At 41.3% G+C, this 14661-nt stretch overlaps 1 protein-coding gene across 2 annotated transcripts in view; it reads left to right on the top strand.

The window, feature by feature from the left end:
- SLC38A6 (solute carrier family 38 member 6) overlaps positions 1-14661 on the top strand; it is a 60498-nt gene that overhangs the window by 12701 nt on the left and 33136 nt on the right. For both annotated transcript variants that reach the window (XM_084793005.1, XM_084793004.1), the window contains exons 4-5: positions 8839-8891; positions 12128-12167. In XM_084793005.1, the coding sequence (XP_084649131.1) occupies positions 8839-8891; positions 12128-12167 (93 nt within the window). The remainder of the gene's footprint in view (positions 1-8838; positions 8892-12127; positions 12168-14661) is intronic.

Here is a 14661-nt window from a genome sequence, read left to right as displayed (position 1 = left end):
GTGTGCACACCACCTACAGGTGTGAGAACACACACACACACAAATAAGGATCTCTCTCTCTCTCTCTCTCTCTCTCTCTCTCTCTCTCTCTCTCTCTCTCTCTCTCTCTCTCTCTCTCTCTGTCCCTCTGTGAGACAGGGTCTCTCTGTGTAGCCCTGGCTGTCCTGGACTCACTCTGAAGAATAGGCTGGCCTTGAACTCACAGAGCTCTGCCTGTGCCCTCCTGAGGGCTGGGATTACAGGCATGCGTCACTGTGCCCAGCTTGGAAAGGATCTTAACTAGCAGACACAAAAGCATATCCTGTACATTGTACTTAATGGACCTAAAATAACTTACTACTATTAGTGAATAAGGTATAAGGGAGGAAACTGATGGGTAGACCAGTCTCGGATCCTGAAGAATATGAGGATTTTGCCCACGGAATGAGAGGCCCACTGGGATGGTTGAGAAAAGTCAAGGTAGATAACAAAATCTACCTCTTGTTCTAGCCAAAAAATTTTGGTCCTTCCTAGAGCCCATAATGACAAAATAGTCCATTTATCTTCCTCTTCGTAAAGACAGTTACTAGGGGTGCATGTGAGTATGGGTCTAGGTGTGCACACATATGTGTGGAGGGCAGAGGTCACCAGTGGGTGTGCTCTGTACTCTCCATCTTATTTTTTAAGGCTGGAGCTCATAGAACCTGGAGCTCGCCTGCTTACCAGCTGGTGGGTGAGCCATGTGAACACTGTAAACCCACCTGGCCCACCAAGTGCTGTAACTGCACGCACTAGACTCCGTGGCAGCTTTTGTGGGTGCTGGGAACAGAGTGTGCTGTGTGTCTGTATGGTAACCGTGTTCCTGGAAACTGAGTCTATACCCAAAGCACTAGCCGGCATTCTCATGACATCTGCCTTGCCCTCGACACAAGAGGACATTCAGTGAAAGCTGGAGAGAGGTGAGAATTGAGTTGGAAGTACTAGAGCTATGGAAAGATCTCATTTTCCTGGTTAAAAAAATGAACATGCATGGTAAGAGTTGTGTAGTCAGCCGGGCGCAGTGGCATGTGCCTGCAGTCCGTAGCTCGGAAGGCCGAGTCAGGATAATCAAGGGTCCAGCATTAGCCTGGTCTGTAGACCGAGCTCCTGAATCAAAACAACTAAATGACAAGTAGTCAAAACGACCTTTGAAATTTCCTTTTGTGGTTTATAATAGGATATGAACCTATATCTTAAATATCAACATAGCATTTTCTAAGAAAACTGACACCTGGGGCTCCTTTGGCTTCATTCTGCCCAGCATTGGTCCGGGCACCCCGGGAAGGCTTTGAATAACTTTCAGGTTATAATGAATTCCGTTTGAGACTGTGAGAGGCTCAGAACTGAAACTGAAGGAGATGACAACAAGGCAGGTTTCCAAGATCATAGCTTGCTGCAGACACTCGTTTCCTAGGAAACATAGTTAGGTATCCACACTGTGTTTTCCTCTATTTCTTTTTTGGATTAGTGAGCATCTAGCAATGGCTGCAGAAATTTCTGTTATCATGCCCAGAATTGCGGTGGGTGGACACAGTGCTATTGGCATCCAGTGTGTCAAGTCCTGGGATTTTGTTTAATATTCCAAAGTACACAGACAGCTCTATCTGACAGAGAACCAGCTATGTGGACTAAAAGTACTGGCCAGGCTGCAGGCTGCTCAACCATGGCGGGGAGAGGGAGGGAGGGAGGAAGGGAGGGAGGGAGAGAGAGAGAGAGAGAGAGAGAGAACACTATAAAGTTATTTTCATTGCTACTTCATAACTGATTTTACTACTCTTATAAACTGTAATATAGATATTTTTGGAGATAAAGCTTTGTCAAAGGGGTCACAACCCAAAGGTTGGAAACGGCTGCCTTACCATAGCCCCATAGATAACATTTTGTGTGTATGTGTGTGTGTGTGTGTGTGTGTGTGTGTGTGTGTGTGTGTGTGTGTGTGTGTGTGTTTTGAAATGATTTTTAAACTGCCTGTATGGAGTTTAATAATTGAAAACCAGCGCATCCACTAAGAAGTTATGACTGAGCCAGGTGTGGTGGTACACACCTTTAGTCCCATCAGAGACAGGCAAATCTCTGTGAGTTTGAGGCAATCCTGGTCTACAAAGCAAGTCCAGGACAGCCAGGCCTACAAGAGAAACCCTGTCTTTTGAGAAAAAAGAAAAAAAGAAAAAGAAAAGAAAGAAAAGCAGCAGCAGCATCTATGGCTGTGTAAATATTACTCACTGCACAGCTAACTAGTAAATTGGGAATCCAGAACCTTCCTATGCATGCAGTATTAGACTGTTGCTAGCCGAAAGAATGGAACTAATACCATATCGTTCTGTTTTCTTTTAATGCATAGAAAGATAGTTAATCATGCCACATTCAGTTGGCACAGTGACATTGAAATGTGTATTAAGAAAGAGCAGAAGTAGTCTTAAAATTAGTGACTATTCAAGAATAGAATGCCCTCCTTTCACTGTTAGGGGAAAAGCAAGAAGAAAGTGATGGAAAACACAAGAAAGAAAAGAATTTCAGACTAATAAGAGTACGCTCCAAATGGCCAACTTTCTGAGGGTTGAACTGTTTGGATAACTCGTGTCCCTCAGTCCAGATCCAAAGATAATATTGCTCCTGCTGAAACTTGGGTTCATACTATAACCAGAGTTTATTAATTGTCCTATTTCATTGAGGAAAAAATGCAAAGCAGACAGCACCCTGGCGTAAGTAGCTGGAAATGCTCCACTGTTTCATGGGAAGCAGCTCTCCGGGACTGCCGTGGAGGCCGGGAGTCTTGGGCCTGGTGCACATTAAGGAAGAACTCCCCACTTACTTGGTTATGACTTACAGCGTCTCCAATCCTTCAAAACACAGCATTGATTTCTTTTAAAATTAAAAAAAAAAATGACTTCTAAAATACACTGCTAGTGATTGCTTCAGCTAGTAGAAGGTTCGCCCTAGGTGCTACTTGTAGAGACTGCATTGATTACATAATTAATGTAATTCCTATTCTGTAAGGATATGCCACTTGTGTCACTGGTTATCAACACCTTATTTTTGTGTCTCTGGAACATCTTCTAACTATTTATAATGCTATAGAATGTATGAAGGTGCCAACAAACAAACAAACAAAAACAACTCCCTCCAAATCCCCCAAGATCAAGCAGCAAATTACTTAGCATAGAAAAATTAAAAATAAAAATAAAAATTCAGTTTAACTGCAAGCTCTCAGGTTTATAGAAGAAGTGGAATTATTTAAGTATTGTTTGGTTTGTTGTTTTGAAGCAGCCTAGGGGATCTCGCTGTGTTGCTCAGCTGGTTTCAAATTCTTAGGCTCAAGTACCTCAGCTTCACAAGTGGCTGGGATTACAGACCGGTGCAGCCACTGGGCAAAATGCCCTCATTTCTGCCACAGAGAGAATCCTGTCTAAAATGGGCAAGCTTGGATCTAGGCAGAGTTGATGACCAAACTCTGCCAAGACAGGATAAGCAAGTCCTTAATGGTTCCTGCCTCACCAATATGTCTGTGGATCAGATACACTGGGCCAGAAGGCTAAAGATGATGCTCAGTGTTATAGAGTTTTGGGTGACTGTTCAAGCAGTAAACTGTCTCTGCCTTTTTTTTTTTTCCTTCCTAATTTTGGAAGCTACACTTCTGCTTTACTCAGGTAATTAAGTTTGATTCCTTCTCAAGTCTCTGATGGGGTTGAAAACCAGATAGTTTAGTTTTACAATTAAGTTTAGGGGGTAAGATGTTTTTAGGTCTAGATAGATGTTTTAAGTTGATAGAGATAAGATATGATAGTACTGATTTACATTGAGAATTTTAGACTCACCAAGATAGGAAAGATGTTTTCTTCAAGGTTGCCAAATACAAATAACCAAAACACTATGAATATAACATTTATATAATTCTTATTGTTTCATGGTTCTTCTTGTATGTAGTGTATTGTATTTATGTGTAAACAAAAAATTAAATTTTAAAAAAGCACCTGCAAAGGACTCAGGTTCAGTTCCTCGCACCCAAGGGCAGCTCACAAATGTCTGTAATTCTGACACCTTCTTCTGCCAAAGAATTTTATATAAAATTACATTTTGAAAAAAGTTCCAGCCAGGCGTGGTAGCACATGCTTGTAATCCCAGCCCTCAGGAGGCAGAGGCCAGCCTAATCTATAAAGTGAGTCCAGAACAGTCAAGGATAGGCAGAGAAACCCTCTCTCAGGGCAAGGAGTAGTGTAGGGGTGAGAGTTCTTCCTTTGCTATTCAAGTTATTATATTTGAACTCCTTTCTTCAAATATACGGAAAGCAAAAGAAAAATGGCTAAATACTTAGTCACCACTTATGTTTCTATTTTATAGATTTTATTTGAATCCTGTTTTTTTTTTCCACTTAAATAGTATTGCCTTTTTTTTTGTTGTTATAAATGGGCTTTCATGCTGTATCTGTTAGGCACCCCTAGCACGGTGTACTTAACCACCTTGTTGCACTTGTAGGTTAGCACTCTATTCCCAGTGTAAATTGTGGCATGGTTAAGTGTCTGAGGAGTCCCCTGGTTTTATTCTTATCTCCTAAGACAAAAGCTTCAGGATCAAATGTGGTAAACACTCTATAAAGGCTCGCTGTTCAAGCTGCATTCCAACCATCAGTCCAGTTTGTGGCTCTCACCAGCATTTAAAGGAACATCCGCCAAACAACAGACCGTGAAAACCATTTGGTTCATGTGCTGAGATTCAGAAGCAAGCACTTGGCTGGCGGTGTCCACATTTCATTTTGGCAAAGCCTCAGAGCAAAGCCAGAAGCCATTAATTCACATTCGTGATGTCTCAGGCAGGGGAAAGTGCTTCTAATTTTTGCAACATAAAAGAGATATGATGACAGTGACAGAACTGAGCGAGGACCCAGACGTGCTGACGGGAAGGCTAGATTTGGGGCTGGAGCCTTGCACGCAGCCTCCATTTAAAGGCCCCATGCTTTTCCTCTCTGGACTTGGAACTTTGTGGTATCTAGAGATATTTTTATGAAACTGAAGGGATAGTAGAACCAGAGGGCAATTTTGAGATTGCAAAAATGTCACAAGAATCTTCATGAAGTGGTTAGGTTCACTGTTTTCTGGCACAAGCAAGGGTTGAATTTTAACTTTTAAGATTCAGAATAAATGTTTAGTGTTTAAGTTTGATATTGAAATACCTGTTCCTTTTAGAATTTTTCAGTGTGTTTTTTTTTTCCTAGTTGGCATTTGCTTTTCCTGTTTACCGGCTATGCAATCAATATAGATTTCCCACTATTTAAAGATAAAACAAGTCTGGAACGTAGCTCAGTGGTAGAACATGTATGTAGCATGTGAAAGTCTTGAACCTAATACCCAATGCAAAAATGAAGCAAACACACATCTGCTTACATACTGAGAAACAGATACAAAATAAATAGTTTGAAAAACAATATTTGATATAGTCCCGTGTGTAACACTGGAAGACTTCATGGTTTTAAGTTCTTATGAAAAATATATCTTTTTTCTTCTTTTATTTTCTTAACAACACCTAAATTTATTTTCATTTTAAAACATGGTCTGGTGTGAGTTTCAGTTGCCATATTAGATCTGTTCAAATTAACAAGTATATATACTCCTTCACATAATCTATGTTTTGTAAGGGGATTAATGAGCTGTTAAACTATTTTATTTATGAGAAGAGAAGGATTTTGGTTCCAAAAGAACTTAGCCTAAGGGAAAGCTTAATTATATCATAGAAAATATGAAAAGGAATTTAAGTAGAAGTCGTCTTAAGGTAGAGAAAAACCTTTGAAATGATTACTTAAATGCTTGTATTATCACAAGAACGCCACAGAGTTAATAAAAAAATAATAAAAATAAAAAATAATGTCTGAAAAAAAACGCCACAGAGTTGTAAAAGCTGAGCTTTTACCACCCTTACCTCCTGAGTCCCCACACTGTTTCTGTCCTCTGTGTGTGTGTCTATAAATCCATCCCATTGTATGCACCACTGTAGTTATTCTATTATTCTAAAGAGGTTAACTCTATTTAATTCAGTTTAAGTGTACATACACGATAGTATTGCGTATCTGTGGAGTGTTGATGTGTTCATTGACTGTGCCAGTTTGCACTCAGAAGCTATAGCTCATGTACGTGATATAATGTGGAAGTCGCTGAGAAAGTCAGTGAGCGTGGATGGCACTGCGCATGAGTTGCCATCACTTAAATATAAAGCAATTGAAGGAGAAAGTCGAGAGTAGGAGAAGGTGCGTTTTACTGGGAAATCAGAGATGTGTTTTTCAAATAGTAAGGCATTTAGGTCAGGTAATTTTTATAAAGTGACAGAAAAACAACTGGCAACATAGAAATGTTTTTTTTAAGCAATAATGGAAGTGTGGTGTGATGGTGCGTGCATTCCTGCCATCCTCCAACATCGAGGGCAGTCACCCACACTTTCCTTAATGTTTAAGGGCCCACACCTCAGGCAGAACTGGATGTTTGGCCTCCCCACAGAGAAGAATTTCTGTACAGCCTGTATGAACACAGTGAGACTTTATTATATGGCATTTCTAATATAGATTTTAAGCATAAGAGTTGAGAGAAAGAGGCTGTCCTGAAACAAGACACACCCAAGTGTGGGCTTCTCCACGTATGTGTGACCTTCATAAATGGCCTACCCATATGAAAATATATCTCTTAAATCCAATACAAAATTGTACACATGTGCTATGTTTAACAGAATGCAAATGCATTTTTAAAAATACATGTATTGCTCCAAAATGTTTCCAAGTCCCCTGATGAACTTTGATAACAGATTAGAATGAAGATTTTGTTACTTATTAATACCTGTTTATTACTCAGTCTCTCACTGTTTTCTTCCTGGTTCCAAAGTTACTGTATATAAAACACCTATGATTTTTAGGATGTTTATTTTTATGTACCTAAATGCCCTTCATGTTTGTTTGTTTCAAGTGGCAGTTGAAAGAAAAGCCCAAAGATGTCTTAAGAGGTGCAGTAGAATTGTGTTTCAATGGTGAACCACATCTGTGACCAACAGAGTGTATTGCTGTCCCAAGCCTTGCTGTCTCCCAGCCTGCTTCTGCTGGTGTGAGCGCTGCAGAGTTGTATACACAGCAACATCACTGGTTAAGACACAAAGCTTGCATGGGCTGAGAGCATACCATGGCTCCTTTACAAGCCTTTTCATTTTCATCTGTTTTTAATAACCATACTTGGACATAATGAAATGAGAAGTAATTTAACATTTTTATGATAAAAAATAAAAGTGTGTGCCCCCTAATTATAGGATGATGGTACTGTTTCCATTGTGAACACATTATCATCACCCTAAGCACTTGGAAAGGCAAATGTCCCTGCAAGTTTAGTACAGCTATCGTACCTCATCTGTGTGTCCTCTACTTAGAATTTCTTGCCAATGAGAATTTGGAGAATGTGTCTGCAAGTACACGAGTTCTGTACGTGGACACAGGCTGTTTTCAAGAAGTCAGGCCATGGGCTGGAGAGATGGCTCAGAGGTTAAGGGCACTGACTGCTCTTCCAAAGGTCCTGAGTTCAATTCCCAGCAACCCAGTGGCTCACAACTATCTGTAATGTAATCTGATGCCCTCTTCTGGCCTGCAGGTTTACATGCAGGCAGAGCACTGTATACATAATAAATAAATAAATAAATAAATAAATAAATAAAGCTTTAAAAAAAAAAGTCAGGCCATTGATTAGCAGGCTGAGTAGCCTGGCCTTGCTAATGTCTGCCTGTCCTTGTAGGCTCTGGCTTTACAGAGCATGCATCTTTGGATTTCCCCCAAAGTTAGTACCTCTGCCTCTGCTCTAGGCTCAGTCACTTGTCTATGACTGTGAGGTGGGCAGACCCCAGGCACTAGCTCTCAGCCTTAAAACACTGAATGGTTTTTGCTACTTTTGATATTTCAGAATATTTCAGAAAAACACAGATCTACCCTTGATATCCTACATAGATGGAAGCTGTCAGATAGGTGGATAAATGGCTCTTAGTTGGTTACAATATTAGTGTTCTGACACTGGTAATCTTACAGCAATTAGAAACTTAGTTAAAATGGAAAATAACCATTAATATGTGCATTTGAGAAACAAAATCAGAATTTCAGATACACTAGAAGCATAATAAAATGAAACATTGGTGAGTTTTAATCCTTAAAAAAAACCTTTATGAGCGGGGCATGTTGGCACACGCCTTCACACGGGAGGCAAAGGCAGGTGGATCTTTGTGAGTTGGAGGCCAGCCTGGTCTACAGGTGAGTCCGGGACAACCAAGGCTACACAGAGAAACCCTGTCTCGAAAAACAAAACAAAACAAAACAAAACAAAACCTTTATATGTATGGGTATTTTGCCTGCATGTATGTCTGTATGCCGTATGCATAGGGCTGTGCCCTCAAGAGGCGGAAGAGGTCACCAGATCCCCTGAACCAGGAGTTAGAGATAGCTGTGAGCTGCCATGTCGGTGTTGGAAATCACACTGGAGCTCTTCACTCCTGGCCCATCCATACAGCCACCTTGGTGATTTTTTTTTTTTAAAGAAAGGAAAAAAGCCATCACTATTTGTTAAAGAGCTGCATTCTACAAAAACATCTAAGTCTTAGGCATGTGGGTTAAGTTTGGAGTGGAAATTAATATTTCAAAGAGAACATTCTCAAAGAACTTCTAGGACCCAGTCAAATCGTCCCCGCCTTCTTTCCTCCCCTCCCATTCATCCCAGGGTGTCAGAGCTCCATGTGACAGCTGGGGTCCACGGGCTGAAGCTGGGAGTGGCACCGTGCCTAACTGTGTGAAGTGACACTTGTGCTTTCTCCTAACAGCGGTGACGTCTTATGAAGATCTTGGACTCGTCACGTTTGGATTACCCGGAAAGGTGACTTCAGTTCTCCTCATTGTCTAGAACCAACGGAGCGAGCGCTTCTCTTGTGCTTCAGGTTCAAAAGGACGCACACATGAGAGAGGCCCTAAGAGACTGTGAGGAAATGCAAGTAAGGCAGGACGGAACCAAGGGAACAGGAAAACAAGGAGAAGCCTGCGTCCCTTCCCGAGCACACATGTAAACCAGTTCAGTTCCGGCCCTCGTTGCTGCCTGGACCCGCAGAGCAGTAATGGGAGCCTCACGCTTTCCCCATCTACTTTGGCCATATGCTTGAAGCAAATCCTTAAAAAGGAAGAAAAAAAATATAGTGTGGCTGTTTTCTAACACATTAATTAGATAGCTGGTGTTTTTAAAGGGCTGAACTGTGCTGAAAGATCGCCAAGCCACCCCATTGTTTACACATAGAAAATTAAGTTCCCGAGCTGTTAAGGGACCTGTTATCAGTTGTTACCCAACACTGGTTCCTCACCTGAGGACTGTAGGTGCTACATACACTGGTTACCCTCTTAGAATAATAAAAGTAAAAACCCAATTTTATTTGGCACTGGTTTTCGATAGGCTTCCTAACTTTAAAGCTGTAGGGAACTTTTTTCCGAGAGATTACCAGGAGCTAGGCGCTGCTGGTTGTGTTACAGTGCCCACTGTTTTCCTGGTTCTTCCCCATTTCTATAATTGGTCTGAAATTTTTTCTTCCCCTTGGCTATAGTATGTGGTTGGATATAGTATGTGGATGTTCTAAGGACCAAAGAAATATTTTTGAAAGTTTTAAGGAATATTTTTTAAATTATCTTTAAATTTGTATATTTACTTATCGGATGAGTTTGTTTTGAGCAATGCTATGCCTTTCACAGTAGTAGGCACAGAAAATATAGATAGGCAGACATTCATTCTGGCTTTCTAAACATAAAATATCTAAATTTAGCCAAGGAATGAAAAGGGGCTAATACTAAAATACTGTATTGGTGATATATTCGTAGAAAATAGAGGTATTTCCTGTGTGTGGCCAGTTGGTTTCATTTGCGCTGCAGGTGCTATACACAACGTCTGAACTGTCTTCTCACAAATGACTGGATTTCCAGTGACTGCTGTCTTAGTTAGAATTACTTTCACTGTGATAGAACACTAGAAACAAAAGCAAACTGGCAGGAAAGGGTTTATTTGCCTTACACTTTCAGCAAACAGCCCATCACTGAAGGGCAGGAATTCAGACAGGGTAGGAACCTGGAAGCAGGAGCTGATGCAGAAGCCATGGAGGGATGCTGTTCCCCATGGCTTGCTCAGCCTGCTTTTTTACAGAACCCAGGGCCACCTGTGCAGGGGTGGCTTTGCCCACAATGGGCTGGGCCCTTCCACATCAATCACTAATTAAGAAAATGTTCTACAGGCCTGCCTACAGCCCACTCTTTTCTTTTCTTTTCTTTTCTTTTCTTTTCTTTTCTTTTCTTTTCTTTTCTTTTTTTGGTTTTTCAAGACAGGATTTCTCTGTGTAGCCTTGGCTGTCCTGGACTCGCTTTATAGACCAAACTGGCCTCAAACTCACAGCAATCCACCTGCCTCTGCCTCCCGAGTGCTGGGATTAAAGGTATATGCCACCACACCCAGTTTACAGCCTGATCTTAAAGAGGCATTTTCTCCATTGAGGCTTTCTGCTGTCCTGTGGCCCTAGCTTATGTCAAATTGACATAAAGCCATCCAGCACAACCGCATCTGTAGATAGCTTGCCAGATTCCTAGACCACTATTAGTCTTCCTCGGCAGATGGCAAGGACTCTAGGTCCCCCTGAACTAGAAAGTCTCCAGGATAGGCAGTGCTTACCCCAGGAAGAATTCCCCAGAGAGGCGAGCCTCTAGTGTGACCCGGCCTCAGTCTATGTGGGCTTGAATGACCTGAGGCAGCTAGTCAGCTCCAAACATTTGCTGCTATTACAGCCCAGGTGTTGAGTGATCAGGACGCCCAAGACAATGTATAATATTTGAACATTTCCCTGCAGTTCCCCAGGGCTCTCTCCAACACCAGAAATAAGAGCCTCCAGACAACGTAGTCCTTGGGCATACTTTAACTCAGGCTTTTTTTATTTTAGCCCATTGCCAACTTTTATATTCTTTGCTTGGTTTTTTTTTTTTTCAAGGCAGAGTATCTTTGTGTGTAGCCTTGGTTGTTCTAGAACTTGTTCTGCAGACCAAGCTGGCCTCAAACTCAAAGAGATCCGCCTGCCACTGCCTCCGGAGTACTGGGATTAAAGGCGTGTGCCACCACTGCCCGGTTCAATTTTTATATTCTTGAAAGTGTGAAATATAGTTTCTGACTTACTAAATACTAGATGGTCTGGCTACATTGGATCCACTGTCTCCAATGCCATCAACTTGCCAGCCTGGCTAGAAAGGAGAAACTCCTGGAGAAGTCCCTGTTACTGCCTTCCTTGCCACCACCTGCTGTTTGGGGCTTAGCTTATTTCACATTTTTGAGTTTGAAACATTTTTGCCTAAATTTTCCTCATCTGATCAATGTATCTTAGAGTTTTCTGCTGCAGGTTGTTTAATCTCTGATACCAGGATGCCAAAAGGCTATCGGTTCCCTTTATATACTATAGTGCTGGCATCGCACACTCCAGTCTCTTTTGGGGTACCTACTAAAACAGTGTGGGAAAGCCAGTAAGAAGGGACCCTGGGACTTCCCAGATTCTATTTCAGTTTATTAGACATTGTAATCACCGCTGACTAGCTTTTTAACACTTTTTAGCTGGTCAGACATACTGTTTTAAGAAAAACTTCAGAAATATCTTTATATTAATTATGAAGAATTAAAGAAAGACATTTTATATGATGTTTATTAATTTCATGCAGTGCAGTAGTTCTCCACCCATGGTTAGGGTCATGACCTCTTTGAGGGTCGAACAACCCTTTCGTATGGGTCACCTAAGACCATCGGGAAGCACAGATAGTTACATTACAAGTCATAACAGTAGCAAAATTACAGTTATGAAGTAACCACAAAAATAACTTTGTGGTTGGGGTTCACCAGAACATGAGGGGCTGCATTAAAGGGGTGCAGCATTAGGGAGGTTGAGACCCACTGCTCTAATACAAACAGATGACAAGATTTATTCTTTCCAATGTCTCTTTGGCCATGAGTTATACATCTATGTTTGTTGTATTATTCATTGAATTTTAATAACTTTTATTTTCTACTATTCCCCCTTTAATCTTCTGAATGCGTTTGTTCTTTTATAGGTGGTGGTGGCAGGCACCATAATAATTCAGAATATTGGAGGTAAGCATTGAAAATGTACCATGTATGCAGACAGGTAATGGGAATAATTGTTTCCCTGGTTTCGTGCCTTGGTCTAGCTTGGGCACTAAACCTCTGTAGACATGGCCATCTTCAGAAGCCCCCGTTATTTGCCTCCTACTCTCTCTTGGATCTTTTTATAGCACTGGTAAATATGTTCTGACTTCAGCTCTAGCTAACCGTGGTTGCAGTGTTCTGAGGTCTGCAGTGCACTCTAGCTTTCTGTGCTTGTGGTGGTGAGAGGGTACAATTTGGAAATGCTTCCAATGTGATTCTTTCTTTCTTTCTTTTTTTTTAAGTTTAAGTGACTTGTATTTTTTTTCTTTTTTTAATACATTTATTTTATTATGCATGTATAAAACAAAGTACATACAACAGGGAGAACTATGTGACAATCACGAGTTCTGTAAATGTTACATTCATGGTGGTTTGGCTATCCAATGTGATTCTTTTTTTTTTTTTTTTTTTTTTGGTTTTTTGAGACAGGGTTTCTCTGTATAATCTTGGCTGTCCTGGACTCACTTTGTAGACCAGGCTGGCCTCGAACTCACAGCGATCCACCTGCCTCTGCCTCCCGAGTGCTGGGATTAAAGGCGTGCTCCACCACGCCCGGCTCCAATGTGATTCTTAACTACTTTCCGTCTGCTTCACCTTCTCAATCACTCCCACTGACAGGTGCCTCATTACAGGGACCGGTGCCCTGTGGCCTGCATCAACAGCCAGGTGTGCACAAGGTCCCCTGGATGCTAAGACATACTCAAGTTTATCTGTCCTGTGGTCTATACTGAAGACTTATCCTACAAGTCATTCTAATTAGGAGAACTATGTAGAAATGAAATTTACTGTTAATTATAGACAGTTGAGCGGGTATATTAAACATTTAGCTCCTAAGTATGAGAACCGTGTGTACATGTTGTAAAGAGATTAAATAGGGCTGAGCAGTGTCTTCACTTCATTTTACGCTCTGCTGGAATACTTAAGAAATACTATCAGAATCATGGAAAATCCATGTGCACTTCAGATCTTACACAAGATGTGCGCTCACAGGAAGTGGTAACCCTTTATTTTACATCTAATAGTTTTATATAATTGAAAGATGATAACTTAAGATCTGAGCTATTTCACTCTAAGTGCTGTTCAACTAAACTGTATCTTTACTGAGTAAATTGGCCGGGGGCGGGGGATGGAGGGGGTGGGTGGGGTCAGCGAGGGCAGGAAGCTTCCTATCAGTGAATTGCTATGGAGCCTGAATGTCCACGTTTTAATGAGTTGAATTTTCATGAAACAGTGACTTCATACTCCGCTCCAGAAACCAGGACAACTAGCCTCACCCCTTGGGGATTTTTGTAGTGCAGCTGCCTTCAAGACTCGCTGTAGAATGATTGTTAATTAGTAAGGATGTATTGCTTAACTGCATAGTTACCATTCCTCTGCAGGCCCCAAGTAGATTTTGTTCAGATTGGGTCGAACCATTGTTTAATGATTTATGTTGAATTTTCAGTTCAGGAATTTGAATCCAAGCTTTTAATCTTAGTGTGATGCTCACTGTGGTGTTTTCCTATAGTTTTCACTTGATGTCAGAAGACTGTCCATTACGTACCATAGTGTTGACATCTCACACTCTAGTATGTTTTGGGGTACCTACGAAAGCAGTGTGAGAAAGCCAGTGAGAAAGGGACCACAGGCCTTGGCAGTTTCTTTTTCTCTAACCTGATTTAGACATGGCTGTTGTAACCTTCTGCCTGTTTCCACGTGCATTTCTCTTCTGTGCTGTAAGTTCCTCCGGACGTTATGTCTTATTCCTCTTTGTACTCCCCAACACAGGGCTGAAGCTTTGCTGGAGTGAGTTGTGCTTAAATGGTTAGAACTCTATATCCAAGCATCTGGAGCTGGAGAGACGGCTCAGTGGTCAGGAGCACTGGCTGCTCCCTTAGAGGACCCAGGCTGAATTCCCAGCACTCACATGGCAACTCAGAACCGTTTGCAACTCAAGTTCCACAGGGATTTTAGGCCTCCTTCTGGCCTCACAGGTGCTACTTGCACATGTGGGCAGACATACATGCCAACAAAACCCCATACCAATATTGTTTTAAGTGAAAATACGCGTTCTTTGTCCCTGAAAGCATTAAAATGAAACAGTTTGGCCCGTTGTTTGAATGTTCCAGAAAAAAGTCTTGGGTTTGGTGTTATGTAAATCATCAGGTCCCTGCATTGTTAAGGCTGTTGGTTTGCCTGCTTGTTTTAGAACTTGAAAACTGCAAATTAGGTGCTGTCACAACCTTTTAAATGTCCCTTAAGTCCAGGAAAGCTAGTAATGCTTATTTTACAGTGACGTCCTCATTATTTTCTTCACATTACTTGCAAGTTTATTTATTGAGCGCCTGTGAATAATAAGTGAAAGCATATTTCCAGAGGTTTTCTTTTCTCAGCCAAATGTGAATAAATTATTCCTTCATTACAATAGACTTTGAAGCTT

This window comes from Acomys minous (assembly GCF_964271855.1).
Source record: "Acomys minous genome assembly, chromosome: 8".
Lineage (NCBI taxonomy): Eukaryota > Metazoa > Chordata > Mammalia > Rodentia > Muridae > Acomys > Acomys minous.
Note: the sequence above shows the minus strand (reverse complement) of the source record. Positions and strands in the feature narration are given on the sequence as shown.